The sequence below is a fragment of the Pygocentrus nattereri genome, chromosome 7, assembly GCF_015220715.1.
Source record: "Pygocentrus nattereri isolate fPygNat1 chromosome 7, fPygNat1.pri, whole genome shotgun sequence".
NCBI classification, from domain to species: domain Eukaryota; kingdom Metazoa; phylum Chordata; class Actinopteri; order Characiformes; family Serrasalmidae; genus Pygocentrus; species Pygocentrus nattereri.
In genome coordinates this window covers 20,557,486-20,575,989 of record NC_051217.1, presented here as the reverse complement: position 1 = coordinate 20,575,989, position 18,504 = coordinate 20,557,486, and the positions used below count along the sequence as shown (strand labels likewise).

Here is an 18,504-nt window from a genome sequence, read left to right as displayed (position 1 = left end):
CAATCCAGACATATTCATTTTAATACTTTAATGCTTGGCATAAAAGATTTTTTCCCCCCAAGACGACTGGCAATCATTTTTGACAGGAAATCAGTGACATACAAATGTCAGTATTGTAATATCACCCAGGAAAATGAAAATTGAAAATGAAAATGTTGCATTTTGGGATAAGACTGCCTTTTTTTAGTGTAGATTGTGGACCAGAGTAGGGGACCTTGAGACGCATGGCTAATTTTCAGGTGTCATGTGTGGTAGCGGGCAGTTACCAGCACAGTATGGACAGAAGAAGGATGATATATGCGTGCAAATTCCAACAACAAATGAATAGTCAAAATAAAATTGTAACAATCCCTTGATAAATGACATTTCTAAATAATATCCAACACCAAAATAGCAAAAATGAATAAATTCTAAACACAACAAGTCATAAACTAGTTCTAAACAGAAGCAACCAATCACACGAACAATCAAATGATTGGCTTTCTTGTAGGCTAAAGAAATGCCAGAGCCTTCAGACAGGCAGATGGCCAAAGCTGTGGCAAGCGATCTTAATAAAGGCTATTACACGTCAATAAAACAGACTAAAGGCGTTTATCACGTGGGAGTAGTTTTTTTAGTGATGACTAACGCAGATGGAAACTAGCTGTACAGCTCTGCGGGTGGGAGCAGGACAAACATTGCAGATTTTCTGTGGGAGTGGAATGAAATCTTGCGAGAGTGGGACTAAAAAATAGGTCCCACGCAGACCTCTAATACACTGAGGTTTTGAGAAGTGAGCTGGCACTTAATCCCAAAAGGTTCATGAAGTACAAATATAAAATAAAATACAATAAAATGTAGCATCTGACTGTATTTGTCTGTCTTGTGAAGTCATTGTATGTATCTTTGTGAATGGAAAGATTAAAATATACTCAGTGTATTTTACAGTTTCATGAGATATCAGTCTTATAAACCACAAATGAAACATTTTTCTGTGTTGCTGTGTAAGCATACTGACCTATGTTCAGACAATGTTCAATAACTTTATTGTGATCACTAATATTAACTGCGCAAAAGTGCATTAACTAACACAATCGCCGCACACAACCCTGCAGCTGGACTCATCTGTCTAATGTTATGAAACAAAGATAGCGTCACCAATTTTATTTTATTTATAGACAACATGACCTCACCTCTTCCATTCTCATATAACGTTTTCTTCTGTAAATATGTACCACTCGCCCGTCAAGCGCATCAGTAGCCTACTTTTTTTGCCAACATTGTCTTTATTGGTTTTAACAAATTTTAATGTTTACAACAATATTATAAACATATACAAACACAAAAAACCATAAACAAAAATGAGAAGAAAAAAAAATTTAATACATTTTAAAAAATGCAAGTAAGTTGAGGATCGTGTAAGGGTACTAAAGTTATCAACTCATTGCTTACTTGCATTACGTCTGAGCATCAGGTGGGGAAAACAAATAGTTTTAAAGAGTTTTCAGCTGCAGCGGGTTACTTATGTGGTCTTAGGATCTTGCAACATCTGAGTTAAATCTGTATTCTCTACACAGTCGATGAATGGACCCCAAATACTATAAAAGGCTGAATATTTACTTTTGATGGAATAAGTAATTTTTTCTAATGGGAAAATTGTAGATAATTCACTTTAGTTGCCTACTTTTGTTAATGTTCACCACAGCAGAGGTGTGGACGGTGTACTAAATGCACAATATATGTCTGTAAACATTACATTTAGTGCTTTAGCAGTCGCTCTTATCCATAGAGATGTAAAACAATAAATGTGGACGCATGAGGAGTCGTGTAAAAGCATTTTAATTTGAATAACTGGAACATCAGCGTTCACATCTGAATCTGAACGGGGAAAAATTCAGGGCCACCCGTTCTCTCAATTTGAACAAATCACTGTTTTTCCCACCACCCTCACTTTCCCATTGCAATGTGGCAGAAGACCAGTAATGTGGCCTCTGAAGGACAACGCTATGACTGAAACAGATGAATATTCATGTAGAATGCATGGACAAAACCTACCGTTGTCCTTGCTGGGAGGTTTCTCCTTTTTCCCAGATCCTGCCTTGGTGTTGTCAGAGGGTTTCTTCAGGGAACTCCCAGAGGTCTTGTTTGGCACCTATTAAGACGCAAGATAAATGAATGATAAACTACCTGAATGTGTGAAAATGTTTTAGTATAATCTATAAAGCTGTCACTGTGTGTTTCACAATAATCATATCGCTGCTGTTGGGACAAAACCTTTTTTAACTCTTCATTTTTTAAACATCCAGCTGCCCTTTATGTTGAGTTAAAATTTCATCACCCAAAAGTAATAAAAATATTTCTCCATTTACTTCCATTATACGTCAAGAACATTTTTCTTTCTCCTGTAATTACCTTTTTAGAGGTATGAAGTTTTGTTCCCGACAGCAGCGATATGCTTAAAGGGCCCATATCTTATATTTTCTTGTATTTTATTTTTCCCCCTGAAATCCTTTTATAATCTTTGTAGCTTTAAAACAGCCATAATTCATTTATACTTGATAATTTTTCAACATTTCTTGCCTTTAAGACAAGTATATGTAAATGAACTCTTTTCTTATAGGCCTCCCTTTACTGAAATATTATATATATTATAGAGAGAGAGAGAGTGTGTGTGTGTGTGTGTGTGTGTGTGTGTGTGTGTGTGTGTAGTGGTCTATATTGTCAACATTCCTCTTTATTACTTGTCTACATTGCCTTCCAGTGTTGTTCTTCAGGCCCCATAACTTCAACGAGAATGCTAAACTGCTGTAGTCTGAAAAGGTGGATGTACGTAAGTAAGTTGGTTCTTGTGACATCACAGAACCAGTGAACTCACAATAGGCCGTTTTTGCAGCTTCATTTCAATGCATGTTCTGCATAGACTGAGTATCATTTACCCATGGAATAAATGCTGAAAGAGAGGGAGGTTTGGTTTTCCATGGAATGGACCCTTTTAACTTTCTGACAGATTTCTCCTCCGTCTTACCTCAATCAAAGGAGCTTCTCCAAGCTGTAGGTTGTTGAACATGGCTGCGTAGTCTCCGTTCAGGTTCATCAGGTCCTCGTGGCTGCCTTGCTCCGTGATACTTCCCTCCCTCATGAAGATTACGTCATCACAGTCCACCAAATACTTCACACAAACAACACAGTCACAATCATCATTAACACGCTGCATCCCTGTTATTAAAAGGTATCAAACTGAACGTCTGGAATTGTTGGGGAAATATCTGGAAGATCTATTCTTCATGTCTACTTGCGTACGCCAAACAGGGAATTCAGAACGTCTTCCGTACCTGCAGCTGGTGAGTGACGAAGATGATGGTTTTGCCGCGCAGTTGCTTCCTGATGGCGTTGTTAAAGATGTGGTTTCCCACATGGGCGTCCAGAGCACTCAGAGGGTCATCCAGGATGTAGATGTCTCTGTTACTGTACAAGGCACGGGCCAGACTTATCCGCTGGCGCTGACCACCACTCAGATTAGCTCCTCGTTCACCAATCTAGAGGTAAAAGACAGCGATGCTTTTCAAAGTGGCGGAGTTCAAACTGTTGTGAAATGATCTTATTAAATGATCTTATTTAAATGAGGAATGTGTATGGATGGCCTACCTCAGTCAGGTCAGCATTAGGAAGTATGGCCAAGTCCGGTCTCAGACAGCAGGCGCTCAGAACTGCCTGGTACCTACAGGAACCATACAAAGAGAATCTACTATGAGATGAAGAGGTGCTAACATACAAAATTACATCTCCGCCTCTACAGAAGCACTGCAAAGTTTCTGAACCTTCTTGAGATCTTCTGCGTTTGTCCTCAAAGTGACTTTAAGTACTAAAATTATCTTAAACTTAGTCTATATATGTAATATTTCTCATGTCAAGACTATTTTAATAATTGTGAATGGTATTTATAATCAATTTATTTGAAGACGTATGTACACTGCAAAAAATGGTGATTATTTTGAGATTTGTTATAAGCTTTTTATAAGATTATTTATATTTGTACATATTTTAGGTGATAGATTTTAGGCAAATTCTCTCACTATACTAGCAGATCATTGTGGCAGATCAAATATGCTTAAAACAAGCCAAATGATCTATATTGAGACAAATAAAACAAAAAGTCTAGAAATGATCTACCAATATAGTGAGATAATCTGACCTTATAAAATCAAAAACCACCTAAAACATGTACAAATATAAACACACACACACACACACACACACACACACACACACACATATATATATCTGCTGTCGGAACAAAGCCTCGAATCTCCAAAATGGTAACTTAACAGGAGAAGGAAAAAACTTACTGGAGTTTTAATGTAAGTCAATGCAACCAGACGTCTTTCCAAGTAATTTTGGCCCGTTTATTTTGGCATTCTTGTCATTCATTATAACTCAAACAACTCAAGTAGCTCTTTTAGAGTCTTATAGCCTTGACTGACTCACTGACTAATGTTTTGAGATGACTTTAGCCCCAATTTTGGTCACAAATATTTGAGATCTGTGACAAATCGCTGTGCACGTCCGTGACAACTGCTCGGGTGAAATTCTCACTGATGAATCTAGTATGAAAAGCAGTAGGAGGAGCGATAAGCAGCAGCCAATGAGAGGGTGAGAGAAATCTCTCAGGGAGTGAGGAAAAACCAGCAAAAGCAAACATGGCAAAGGAGTTAGGCAAAAAAATCTGCAAGTACAGCCCAAGGCTGCTGCTCTCCGCCACTTCAGCCGTGTCTGGAACAGCCTCTAAGTGAATATTCATGGAAGTTTTCTCCTCTGTGCTGGCCATGTTTTCCCCAGTGTGTTGTCTTCAACCTCCTACAGTCTGTTTGGGCTTATCACAAACCAGTGTCACAGACACCACACCAGAGGACTGATGAGTTTCCAGCTCCAACACACATACTCAACGTGGTAATTAACCAGTTCATTCTGGTGAAAATCAAAGAAAAATGACAATAGCACTGAACCCCTACACTAAAACTCACCTCTCCTCCTCATAATCTTTCCCGAACAGAATGTTGTCACGTAGCGTGGCATTGAGGATCCAGGCCTGTTGGGCCACATAAGCAAAATCTCCATTGACAGCCACACTGCCCTCCAGAAGAGTCATCTGGGAGAGAGACAGGACTCGGTTAAGCAGTGTCTTACTCATATCCTCATTACATACACCAAAAGCAGCCGTTATGGCTCATTTTTAGTATTATTACATCTTGTTCTTGTTATTCTGTACTGTTAAGTCCCTCTGGATAACAGATGAAGTGTCTGTGCCTTACCTGGCCAAGGATAGCTGAGATGAGAGAGGTTTTTCCACTGCCCACACTACCGCAGATACCAACCAGCTTACCCTGCAGGAAAGAGGAGAAAGATGCTTAGATCAGGTTTCTTTTTGTAGCTCTGTATTTAAAAATAGTATTAAAAAAAGTGGAAGGCTTTGCACTTCAGTGGAAGGCTTTGCATTCTGAGTTGATTTGAAAAATGTTGCATTTAACATGGAAATAATGGTCTGTTTTGCTATAAACCTCTTATCTAACCTTTTAAATACTCATAATGGCTCATATGCTGATGCTAAAACTACAGTTACTACTACAGAAACAGTCCCTAAACAATCTACAAACAGTTGGACAATCAAACTAGATGACTATACTCTGTATACTCTGATCTCTGTTCACATCAAACTATCAGCAGGTACGTTTTACTGCACCTTTGTCCTCTCGTTTTTCTGTTAAATGTCTTTGACCTTGTGAAAGGCTGCATATAAATAGAACATACTGTTATAATTTTCATTATTATGCTGATCTGAACCTTTTCTATGGAGAGGTCAATGCAGTGCAAGGTCCTTTGCAGCCGTTGGCTAATGGTGGGTACGTGAAGGGTGTGGTCTTCTGCGCTTGAGGGCGTGTCCTCAGAGTTGTCAGTCAGCAAATCCCCATGCTGCACTTCTGCCATATCACAATGCCTTGTGTCCCCCTGCTGGTGCCGTTTCTTGCGTGCCACCCTCTGACTACGCCCCACGTAAGGCGTCCCGCGGGGTGTGGGCTGTGCGCTGTTGCCCGCCGTGTCCCAGGCGAAACACGCCCCACTCAGCTCCACAGCCAGATTGGGATTCAGTGGCTTCTCGTGAATCATCTTAACCTCCGCCATCAGGAGCACACTCTAAAACACAGGGGAGATGAAGAGTGCAGAAACATTAGGGACTGTAAGCACTGATAGCTGCAGGGATGCTTAAGTGACTGGATAGAAAATTTACTATTTTGTGCTGATTTAATTTATGAAGTATTACACTACTACTAATTATTATTGAAGCTGAATTAAAACTTAATTTACAACTGCCACGATTGGCGCCTCCCGGTCTTCCATGTGCTTTTTGTTTTGGTCTAGTCCATGTGCTTTCTTTGTTTTGATTCCCTCCCAGTCTGCCCCCCTTGTTTTCTGACTCCGCCCCTGATTGTTACCACCTGTGTTTTCCACCTGTGTCCTGTTATCCCTTGTTAGCCCTCTTGTATTTAAGCCCTGTGTTTTTCCTAGCTGTTTGTTGGTCTTTGTATTGTTAGTGCTGTTTGTATGGTTCAAAGTGTATTGTTTGTATTCAGTGTTTGTTATATGTCCGTCCCTCCTGCTCTCCATGTTGGCTCATTGAACCTGGACTGTCTTGACCATGACCCTGGATTTTCTTCTTGATTTGATCTTCTCTAGACATTTCTACTCATTTATACGCACTTCATTCTTTAATTTATAGGGTCCTTATCCTACAAATTTCTTGCATTTTATTGTTTTATTTTTAATCATTTACATATATAAGTTGAAATGGCACAGTAACAAAATCAAACAGTTTAATAGTCCATCCATTCATCCATCCATCCATCCATTTTCTAAGCCGCTTCTCTGTCAGGGTCGCGGGGGGATGCTGGAGCCTATCCCAGCAGTCTTTGGGTGGAAGGCACAGTTTAATAGTAAGAAATAAAAAGAGGAAAACTCAGAAACTTTCAGGGAAATTTTTCTGATTGGCTACCCTGTATTATGCATTGTTCAAAAAGCAGTCCAGGCTGAAACACTTCTTATAACTTCACAGCAAGTGGGCGGAGTTACTGTGATATAAGCCAAATTGGTGAACATATGTAAATGTGTTTGTTTTTATGACATCATGAAAACAGCGGACTCACAATGGGCTGTTACTGCAGCTTCATTTCCATTTATAAACTGTTTGGATTGGGGTATCAACACTTCTCAACAAGTTTTGAAACTTGTTTTCACAACTTGTTTTACAACATTTACAGTACTGTGTGAAAGTTTTAGGCATCTAAGCAAATTTTTAACAATTGACCTCAGCAGTGAGTTTATCACAATATACATTAGAATAAAGTCGTATTCATAATTCAAATAAACATAAAAATAATAAAAAGTAACAAGAATTTCTTGGGTCCATATTTTTCCTTGACACCTTCACAGCCACTACAGAGACTTGTTAATATCATCAATTACATCATGAGCACAATTTACTGAAGCACTGATTGGTCAAACCAGGAGCTGCTTTTCAACTACATATAATACTGGGCTTCCTCGAGGAGAGGCTTGAAAATGGTTAAACAAACACACCAACATCCAGAAAATCACTATCCATTTTATAATCATTATTAATTAATATTCTATAATTTGTTTATTCAAATATGAACACTTCTCAGCAAATAAACACAAACTACACAAATAAATAGATTCTGGAAATGCCCAAGACTTTCACACAGTACTGTACATACTACACCAACTCTAATTGTTTTAATTGTTGTTAGAAAATTTGCTCTTCCATCATAAAAGCCCCCTACAAGAAAATTGTAAACACATTTGATTGCAACAAACTTACTTCCCCAAAAGCTAACCAGATAGTTGAGTTAACAATCTTTAAGATTATTGAGAGGACAGAAGAACATAATGTGGTTCTTCATAGGGAAATTATTTATATTGAATTTTTGTTAGAATAAACTGTAAATACTCTTTTCTGTCATTGTCCTAGAGGTATAAGGTGTCACTACAGCTGTCAACATTTAAAGTCCAAGCTAGCTAGCTACTTGAGAGATATAGGACATCTTGTTCTACAGATTTCCAGTACATTCTGAGATTTGACTGTCATCCATCTAATCAGTCAAGCTCTGAAATATCATCACCCACGTTTGCACATTTATATCAATTTAATCCCCAGAGAATCCCCACCACCTCTCACTGCCATGGCAAACTGAGCAGTCAGCACTGGCATTAACTGACCCTCTCCTGTCGACGTGTGTGTATGGACAGCGTGTGAACAGTGTGTGCGAACTGGAGGGGGACTGGCGGGTCTTCGAGAAACCCCTCCAAGCTTATTCAGCACATTCCTGGGAGTCACCAATCTAAACCAGAACAAACATAAAGCTCTCCAACACTACCTGCCCAATCCAAGGATTTAGGGGACAGGATGACCGACAGAGTCGCTGTCAGAGACGCTGCCAGCAATTCCAACAACCTAAACTAACATGGGTCAGGCAGCAGAGCAGAAACTGGGCCAGACCCTGAGGAAAATTTTATTACTCAAATGTAGCTTTTTAAGGTCTTAGAAGAAAAAAATGAGATACAGAGAAATAAAAGAGTGGCAGAAAGGGGAGAAGGGGTCAGGAGTGAGGAGTGGATTATTCAAAAGGAAAGCACTTAAAGGCGGTCAAATCGCCGCAACTCTGATGAATAAGTGCCAGTGTGAGGCTTTAGTGAGATCTCTACTGAAGCTCAACAGGAGACATGAGATTTCTGGGCTCTTTTCTCAGGAGAAACATCTGAGCAACAGGAGAGATTTAAAATTCTAGACTAGTTTTTCCATCTGATCTCACTGGCTGTGTTTACACTGACTACATTCCGATTACAGATCAAGACTGAGGTGTTTATGCTCACTCGACTCAACAATCTGATGAAAATCTCTGTTTACATGAACACTACAAGTAATCTGATCCAAAATTACAAGAGAACCACTTAGTGTAGGCGTTACCATCACAATGAGCATCAAAGAGTCCAGTGAGAGTGAGATGAGCAGCAGTGAGCAGTGCTTATAATTTTAAAGCAATTAAAAATACGTCAGACTCACATCCTTCACACGTCCTTATTAAAGAAGGCCGAGAGGAAGATGTCATGTTCTTAAACACATAAGCTGGACATCCGTCCCACCGCTGTCTTTTAAAGATCAGAGCATAAACTTTGTCTCCTCTGCAGACCAGTATCTGCTCTGCCATGTTGAACATTATAAACTACAGTATTCCGACTGAGGTGTTTACATGGACGTATTCTATTCCAATTGAGCTTTTAGTTGGATAATTAACAGATTATTAGGCTGCATGTAAACATGGCTACTGTTTGGAAGAAACTACTGACATATTAAGGAGATCTCTCTGTTTTTTTTTATAGGGAATTTAAGATTTTGGGATAAGAAGTGGTATGAATTCATATAAAAGATTAAAAGATAAAGACTTGTGTAGCGAGAAAGAGGTGACTGCACTCACCTTGAACCTCTCCATAGCCACGGACGCTTCAGAAAGAGACTTGACTGAGAAGGGGGTGACCTTTAGGGCAAAGGTCATGGCATTGAACATAGTCACGACAGTAAATGCCTGGAGAACGACAAATGTCCAACATTACTGCATAGTTACCACAAGTATTCAGGACAATGGCTGTGAAATAGTAAATGCTGACACCAAGTGAAGGAGCTGACCTGTGCAGCAGTGAGGTCATAGCCCAGCAACATATGGGTGGAGAAGGTGGCTACACTAGCAATCACCACAACGATGGGAGCAATGCCCACAGTTATGCTTTGGAAATATCCTGTGCTCTCCAGGATCTGGCGCTCTTCATCTCTTATTCCTGCCAGATAACAATAAACAATTTACACAGGTGCCAACAGGGGTCAGTTTAAAGGGGAACTCCACTGATTTTTTTTTTAATTTCTGCATAATGAAATGATGGAAACAAAGACATTCAGAGTGGTTTTATGGTAAATGCTCTGTTCTAAAGAAACTTAGAATTAAAGGAACGTCAGAATTGTTCACAGTGTTGGTGATAGGAACCAGACATCTGAAGAGTTTAATGCCTCTAAAATTTCCCTTACAGAAACGTGTTACATGTACACGGTTTGATGTCTGAGACATAGTACATGAAGAATTTATCACTATTTTACCATCATCAACATCACATATAAAATCTCAGAAGACAGACATATGTTTACCTATTGTACAGGCCACCCCTAAGCATAAAATACCCTCAACCACAAATCTAAACACAGACAAAAAGACACACCGAACTAAAACAGGTCCTTACTTCGCACAGCTTGTGAGAAAGCCTTGACCCAGGCGTACATCTTGATGAACTTAATGTAGTTCAAGATCTCATTCATCTTTTGAACGCGCTGGTCGGTAACAGCTACTCCCTTCCTCCTGAAGTAGGCCGTCAACCTGGAACTGAACATCTAAGAGTGCAGGAGAGACAGTTGTGCTACTGTGCATCACTACATTAAAGAAGTAATTTAGTTGAATTGCGAAACTGCTTGAAAGCGAATAGCCACCTGTTAGATTTATAGAAACAGAATCATTCTAACCGGTGGCTGCTGGCTTGCATTCATAGTTGCCACATTAGCAGGTTTGGTAAAGCTGTTAATTAACGACACCACATTTAACGGTATGTTATATGCAGAGCTGCTTACCATAGTAGGGTAGAAGAGAATGAACACAGCAGAGCCTAACAGAGAAGTGGGTCCCAGCACAGAGAGATTGTACACCATCCCCAACACGGCCACTAGGGGGCCTCCTGCCAGCAGACTGCCCACTGCTGCAGCCTCAAACATGCGCTGTCCGTCAGTCGAACACATGTTGATCAGCTGGACACAAGAGTGGATGAAGTTGTATTTTCTTAGTATCAACATGCACACTGTGTATATATACAGAACTAAATCCACAATTGCTGATGTTGCTGTATTCAAGTGGAGCAACTAATCCTGTCTTCAATTTATCATTTCTGGTCCCTCTGAATAGTCCACCTATTCACAGTTCCAGTCAGCTCAAACCCAGCTCAGACTTTTATTTGAAAAATGGTCTCATCCAAAAAAAAGAGATGTCTGATGCTTTTATTTCCTACAAATCTGCCTGGGTTTTCTTGTACTGTTTACTGGCTCCACCCAGCACAATCCCCGGTAGAATCTGGCTGCAGACACTCATTGTCCCCCATGGACCCTCACAGAGCAGGTGGATCATTCACAGCACTGATGTGGTGGCGGTGTATTAGTGTGTGTCGCGCTGGTCTGAGTGGATCAGACGCAGCAGAGCTGCTGGAGTTTTTAAACACCTCAGTGTCACTGCTGGACTGAGAAAAGTCCACCAACCAAAAATATCCCACCAACAGCGTCCTGTGGGCAGCGTCCTGTGACCACTGATGAAGGACTAGAAGATGACCAACACAAACTGCAGCAGCAGATGAGCTATTGTCTCTGGCTTTACATCTACAAGGTGGACTGACAAGGTAGGAGTGTCTAATAGAGTGGACAGTGAGTGGACACGGTGTTTAAAAACTCCAGCAGCACTGCTGTGATCCACTCGAACCAGCACAACACGCACTAACACACCGCCACCACATCAGTGTTACAGCAGCGCTGAGAATGATCCACCTGCTCTGTGAGGGTCCATGGGGGTCCTGACCACTGAAGAACAGGGTAAAAGGGGGCTAACAAAGTATCAGAGAAACAGATGGACTACAGTCTGTAACTGTAGAACTACAAAGGGCAGCTATACAGTAAGTGGAGCTGATAAAATGGACAATGAGCGTAGAAACAAGGAGGTGGCTCACAGTGTTATGCCAGATCGGTGTAATTCCTGTTGAAAAAAGTCATGAAAAACAGTAGAAGTGTCCGCTGGTTCCTAGTGGTTTTCAATAGTCGCTAATGGTATTCTGTGTTTTCCTAATGGATTCATATCACAGTGTACAGGACCCTGATTGTGTAGTCCAGTGTTTTGAGACTGATTCCAGATACATTTGCTCGTTTCCTAATGGTATCTCATGGCAACCATCAAGCCAGTTCCTGTTAGGAAACAACACTTTTATTTATTTTTATTTTATTTAGGTTTTATTCCTAACAGTTTGTCTTCAGGATGGCTTTCATGAGTTTCTGCGAATTAACCTGACATTATGTCTTATTGCCGTGGTTTTATTCTGAAAGTTTCCATCAGCTTATGATCAGTATGACAACGTTTATATATGTTCGGTGTAGCTCTTGCTGCCCAGCTGTACGTGGTTCGCTGTTTTTCCTCATAAAACCAGCAAAAACCCTGTCGTGTCAGAGGGGCACTGACATCATTAATATGCTGGTGGTGCATGTCAGGCTGAGAGTGCAGGTCTGCAGCCAGACCTTTCTCGCCCACAATCAGGTCACAGCACTGAAACCAGGGCATATTTTCAGCACAATCAATCCTTTAATTAACAGATGTCCCCCTCTACCAAGCAGCTGAGCTGTTAGAAAGTGTGCCTAAAGGAAAAAAGGTGAAGTAAGCAGCATTATCAGCAAAATACAGATCTATTTTGGTGTTACATGATCTGCAACTCATGACAGTGTTTTAGGGCCACTGTTAATAAAAATAAAAATGGTACACTTCGACAAAAAAGTCATAATGTTTCGAGAAAAAATATTTATATTTAGAGAATTTTTTACAACATTATGACATGAAAGTGGCATTAATACCAGGAAAGGTCGCAATATTGTGGCCAAAGACTTTGCAAAGTGAAGCAGCACCTCCCTGTGTTAAATGAGGCGCTTTGAGTTGGTGGAGTTATACTTTCATATTGATTCACGATATGAAATAAACACTCAGCCTCCCTGTCTGTCCTGCACATCAGCACCAGCCTGGTATTAGTATAAGAAACGGCTGAGCAGGAAACTGTTTATCTAGAATAAAGAACCAGACGGACTCGGAGGAAACTGTCTGTCTGTGTTGTTGAAGGAGAATCTCAGGCAGGGTCGTCTACATGGCTATCGGGGGCTACATCTCCCCCCATTTAAAGAGGGCATGAGGTTTCACAGACAGTGGGTGATGATCAAAATGATGCACAAAGAGACAGGAGTGAGTGGAACGCCAGCACCAGTACAGCAACCAAGACTCCTATGCGTTATGGCAGCTCCCCTACAGTTAGCTCCCCTACAGTTAGCCCACTTTATCTTCCAATTATTACGACTTTATTCTCGAAGTCTACTATTTTCATTTTTATCAACAGTGGCCCTGAAACGCCAGCATAGCAACTGGCTCCAAATCAGCAGCAGAAAACTATTTTCTCTACACTCAATGGTGGTTCTTCAAGGGTTCTTCAGTAAATGGTTCTATATAGAACCATGAACACTCAAAGAAGCCTTTGCATGATTAAAGGGCTCTTTGCATGGCAAAAATATTTTTCAGATTGATGAAAAATGTCCTATAGACGGTTCTACATTGAACCTTTTTGAAAACTGACATATATATAGATATATATATATCACCACACAGGGTCCTTTTATTATTATTATGTCAAGCCTGTGACAACAGAATAACCCTTTTTGGTGCTAAATGTTCTCAAAGGGTTCTTTAAGTGTTCATGGTTCTGTTTCTTTACTGAAAGCCCTTAAAGAACCACCCTTTTTAGGTGTGTACACATAAGGGGTCTGCTTCTCATCAGCACAACAGCTCTGGACGATACAGTGATTTAATACAACAGTTTTTATTACTACATGTACAATAATTGGCAATTCAATTAGTATTTTATTTAAATAAAGTATTTTAGATGGTTAATTAAATATATTTAATTCAATATATTTCAGGCATCTTCATTCTTGATAGCAGTACCATTTTAGACTCATCTACAGCAGTTCAAATGTAAATTAAAATGTAAATGTAAATGTACAGCAGGGGTGCAGAGCTTCGGTGTGGGGGGGGTAGTGTCCAGCTCAGTCTGGTGGTTTCCCGACTCAAATACACCCACTAGACCTGGCAGTTAACAGATGAGTGTAATCAGGTGTGTTTGAGCAGGTATGTCCCCAAACATGTGGGCAGTCGTGGGCTGGAGGTTAGGGAACTGGCCCTATGACCGGAAGGTCGCCGGTTCGATCCCCAGTGCCGACAGTCCACGACTGAGCTGTCCTTGAGCAAGACACCTAACCCCCAACTGCTCCCCGGGCACCGTGGATAGAGCTGCCCACCGCTCCAGGCAAGTGTGCTCACTGCCCCCTAGAGTGTGTGTATGTGGTGTTTCACTTCACGGATGGGTTAAATGCAGAGGTGGAATTTCCCTGTTTGTGGGATTAAAGAAGTATCACTTAACTTAAACTGTGCTGGACACTGGCCCTCCAAGACCCCTGATCTACAGCTTCCTGGACAATTACTGTAACCTGTAAAGCTACATAAGACTTATTAGGCTACTAAAATTACTTTACACTTAATTTACATATTCATGACTGAAAAAAGTTTTTTTTTTTTCAATATTAGGATAAGTTTTTCAATTATTTGGATAGGTTTTCAATATTTTTCAATATTAGGATAAGATCAGTACGAAATGCCGCTCACCTCTCCGATGGACTTCTCGCGCAGGCTGCGCAGCCGCAGGATCTTGTGGAAGGCCATGGTGAGGATGGCTCCCCGCAGGCGCGTACCAGTGCGGTAGTTGAGGGCCCAGGTGAGGGCCAGGGACCAGGAGCGGACCAGCTCAGTGGTCAGCAGGCCCAGCACCAGCAGCAGGCCGAATGGCAGGTCCGGCTCGCTCCGCTGCGTGTACTCCAGCAACCGCCTGACCACAAACGCCTGCGGAGAGGGAGGACGAGCAAGGGGGGCGACAGGACACAAGCACGCGTGACTGAGGGCCCACACACACACATGCCTGCAGCACTGCGAAATCATCGAGAGCCCTACCATCATCATCAACATCGTCGTGATCATTACGATCATCATCCTCATCTCTAACTATGATATCCGAGAGCAGGAAGGGTACAGGAATGCAAATCACTGAGTGCACTAAGATGCAAGATTCTGCATGATAATTGTTTTAAAAAGGCAGTGAGGGAATAGCAACTTCTACTGAGAAGAAAACTGCAGCCATTTCTTTTGAAATTGTGTTCTAATCGTTTACCTTAGATGGCCCTTTTCTCTATCCTTTGAAAAGAACAAGAGAGACAATGAAATAGTACCAACAGCGCCATTTCTGGGACAAATAAGAGAGACATTGCACTGCTAACAACATGTATCACAGACATCCCCTTTTTTTTTTTTTTTGGCAGATGCAAAGACATTTTACCTACAGTCACATCAGGGTGGGATACGGGACGGAGATGCACGTTTGTTTTAACACCTGAAAATCGATATTAATTAAATCAGTAATTAAGAGCAAAGAGCAAAAATAGCACAGGACACACATTCAAAGAGAGAAAACCACCAGAGCAGCCAAGGATGCACTTCATTAAATGATATAAGCACCACACGCGCACACGCACACCCACTCGTACAAGCGCATTTAACGCTCTTAAACACATGCACATAGTCAGGAAGTCTTCTCACACAAAACTGGGCACTTTCGCGACCATTCAACACAGCAGTAACATTTTATTTCGTAAAAAAATTGTGGATATTCAAGTCGGTTAAGTGTTCAGTCATTGCACACATTCATGTCAAGGAATCAAAAAAGAATATGAAGCAGGGAAACAAACGACATACAAGATGCAAAGAATGTAAACAAAAACGATGCATTACTTTCTCAACACGGACCTGATTCAGGTCATTCTTATTTATAGTGAATGAGAGTCCTCTGTAAGTCGACATCACGTGCACAAAAAAAACAAAAAAAAAAACAAAAAAAACACATTTCTAACAAACTTTTAAGTAAATGAACCATTTATTTATGTAGCCACTGAAATGTGTCCATAAACGTGGTCAAAAATCCAGTGACACGCAGAGAAAAAGAGAAACGAGGTTCAAAAAAATTTCTCCAAACAGTCCAAACAAGACATAAATATGAAAACACCATCAGTCCAGTTTTCCTCGGTCATCAGGGTGTCAATGTGAACTTGACAAAGCCCTGCGGTTGTTGGATCGATAGTCCTTTGGCACACAGCTCAGAGATGGACACGCTGTCCACTTCTATTACAAAATATACATTAGACAATTTGAAGAGCAAGTCATTTCTCCGACCTTTAGCTGGATCAAATCAAAAGACATTGTGCATGTGAGAGCAGGGAGAACAAAACAGAGATGAAAGAGAAGGACAGACAGAGACAAAGCAGAGAAATGGACAAATAGATTGAGAGAGAGACTGACAGGGAGAGAGAGAGAGAGAGAGAGAGAGAGAGAGAGAGAGAGAGAGAGAGAGAGAGAAGGAGGAGGGGGGGTATAAAACAGCAGTAAGTCTTGATCCAGCCCTGCATAAGAAACATGCCCTTACCTCCCGGGCGTCATCACGGCTCTGTCTGCCAGTGCTCGCTCCTCAGGTAAAATGGACACCCTGTGAAATCTAAAGAATAGCCTCTGTCACATGTCTCTCACAGGGGGCCGCAGCCACCTCGGACCCTAGAATAGCTTTAAACCCCACTTCCACCCCAAATACGACCTAAACCCCACCAAAAAAGTCCAAACAAAAGGGAAAGGATGGGCATTATTCCTAAAGTTGACCTGATCTGCTCTGTGTGGAGGAGCTTGTGGGCAAATAGTCAGTGCGAGCTACTCCAGAGGGTGAGAGGGTCAGAGACTTGCTGAGTCACCCACGGAGAGACAGTGACAGAAGCTCTCCTTGAAAAAGTGATTAGCCTAGCCTGCTGCCGCACCTACAGGACAGCTGTCTCTCTCTCACTAGTGTTTACTCTAGTGTTGAGGCAGAATCCAAATTTATGACAGTAGTACTTCGTGATGCGGCATCTAAACCCTTCAAAAAACAGCAGCCTGCCTTGTACTTTGCTTATTGTTTTTCAATTCTGTGGACTTCACAACACTCACTTGGTGGCTTGTAGTCTAGATACCTCAGATGTTTAGATGCATGGCAGTGAAACTCACTCTCCTAGTTCACATGTAAAGCATTTAACTTCCCTTCCGGGGCCAAAAATCTATATTTTAATGTTAGGCAAAAAAAGTGCACATTTTATTCCTACTCTCATTGAGACGAATGTGAAAGATCAACTCATTCCATAATAAATTACCAAGGTTTTGATGGTCGGTCTATTTACAGTTTGATTATGGAATATATTTAGCTGGCCCAAATCGAATTATACATTGTTGATTTGTTTTTCCAAATGAGTACTCAAATACTCAAAATCATCCTTAAAAACAATAATATTTGTAGCAGTTTTTAGTTGTTTGTCTCACTGAACAGATACGTTTCCATTCTAATACATGGTTTAGTCAGACCAGCTGAGTTAGACCGTCTTACATCCTTTAGAACACGTGAGTGAAGCTATACTATACTAAACTATGCTCAAAGCTACACTATGTAAAAGTTGGTGATTTGTAGACCTCTCTGGTGGAAACGTGTAATAGCAAGTACAGGTCTGTGCGGAAGTGTTTTTTCAGTCCCACTCCCGCAAGATTTCATCCCGTTCCCACCCAATCCCACAGAAAAACGGAATCGCTTGTCCCACTCCTGCCTGCAACTGAAGTGTTTCGGTTTGCCTCCACCTGCACAGCACAATCAAAGTGAACTGACATCCAAATAACACGGCAATCATGGTCATCAGTCTCACTATGAAGTGGCTTTACCAAATGCCATTTTCCCCAGTAAACACAAAGCAGGTATTAAAACACAGAGCAGTTCTTTTTGCTATTTTGGGGGCTCTGCAGCTGTGGCCATTGGACTAAAGGCTCTGCCGTCTCTATAAGCTATGAGAATGCACGTGTTCCCTCTTTAAAAAGAGTTCATTCTTTTTGTTTTACTGTTATCCTATTATATTGTTTATATATAATTTAGTGATCATCCTACTTAGTCTATTCGTCCATTTGCAAGAGTTCTCTTCATGCGTGCTTTATCCTGCTCCCGCCTGCCCACTTTCCCACCCGCTCCCACGCACAGCACTGAAATTTAGTCCCGCACTGCATTATGGCGGGTCCTGTGGGAATCTGTGGTAGAGTAGAGCAAGCAAGCTTTGGACCCCTTCCTCGAGTGAATGAATGTGATGATTGTGAGCATGATGAAAGAGTATTCAAAGAGAACTCTGTCAAACCTTGGTGAAGGACTGAAGGATGTTCTGAGGATATGAGTGAATTATCTACTATTGCCATCATATCTTCATCATTATAATGCATTTGAGACCTAAACATCAAACCAGACCTTCTTTTTGAGCCTTTTCATGTGACGTTATTACGTTAATACGTTAATACGTGAAGACGTATGATGTGGTCAAGCTTTATAATAATTATTTACTAAAATGTGCTGAAACTGTTTGTGTTTGGTAGTTTAGAGAAGCACAAGTACTGCGCTAATAGTGGTGTATAAAGGAGACTCTTC

At 41.0% G+C, this 18,504-nt stretch overlaps 1 protein-coding gene across 1 annotated transcript in view; it reads right to left on the bottom strand.

Annotated features, from left to right (window-relative positions):
- Positions 1-18,504, bottom strand: part of abcc5 (ATP-binding cassette, sub-family C (CFTR/MRP), member 5) — a 45,207-nt gene that overhangs the window by 11,976 nt on the left and 14,727 nt on the right. Inside the window, exons 6-17 of the mRNA XM_017707993.2 lie at positions 14,592-14,825; positions 10,718-10,891; positions 10,336-10,483; positions 9,734-9,882; positions 9,525-9,632; positions 5,818-6,168; positions 5,289-5,360; positions 5,001-5,125; positions 3,625-3,697; positions 3,312-3,515; positions 3,005-3,148; positions 2,035-2,131 (exon numbers count right to left, since the gene is read on the bottom strand). Coding sequence (XP_017563482.1) covers positions 2,035-2,131; positions 3,005-3,148; positions 3,312-3,515; positions 3,625-3,697; positions 5,001-5,125; positions 5,289-5,360; positions 5,818-6,168; positions 9,525-9,632; positions 9,734-9,882; positions 10,336-10,483; positions 10,718-10,891; positions 14,592-14,825 — 1,879 coding nt within the window. The remainder of the gene's footprint in view (positions 1-2,034; positions 2,132-3,004; positions 3,149-3,311; positions 3,516-3,624; positions 3,698-5,000; positions 5,126-5,288; positions 5,361-5,817; positions 6,169-9,524; positions 9,633-9,733; positions 9,883-10,335; positions 10,484-10,717; positions 10,892-14,591; positions 14,826-18,504) is intronic.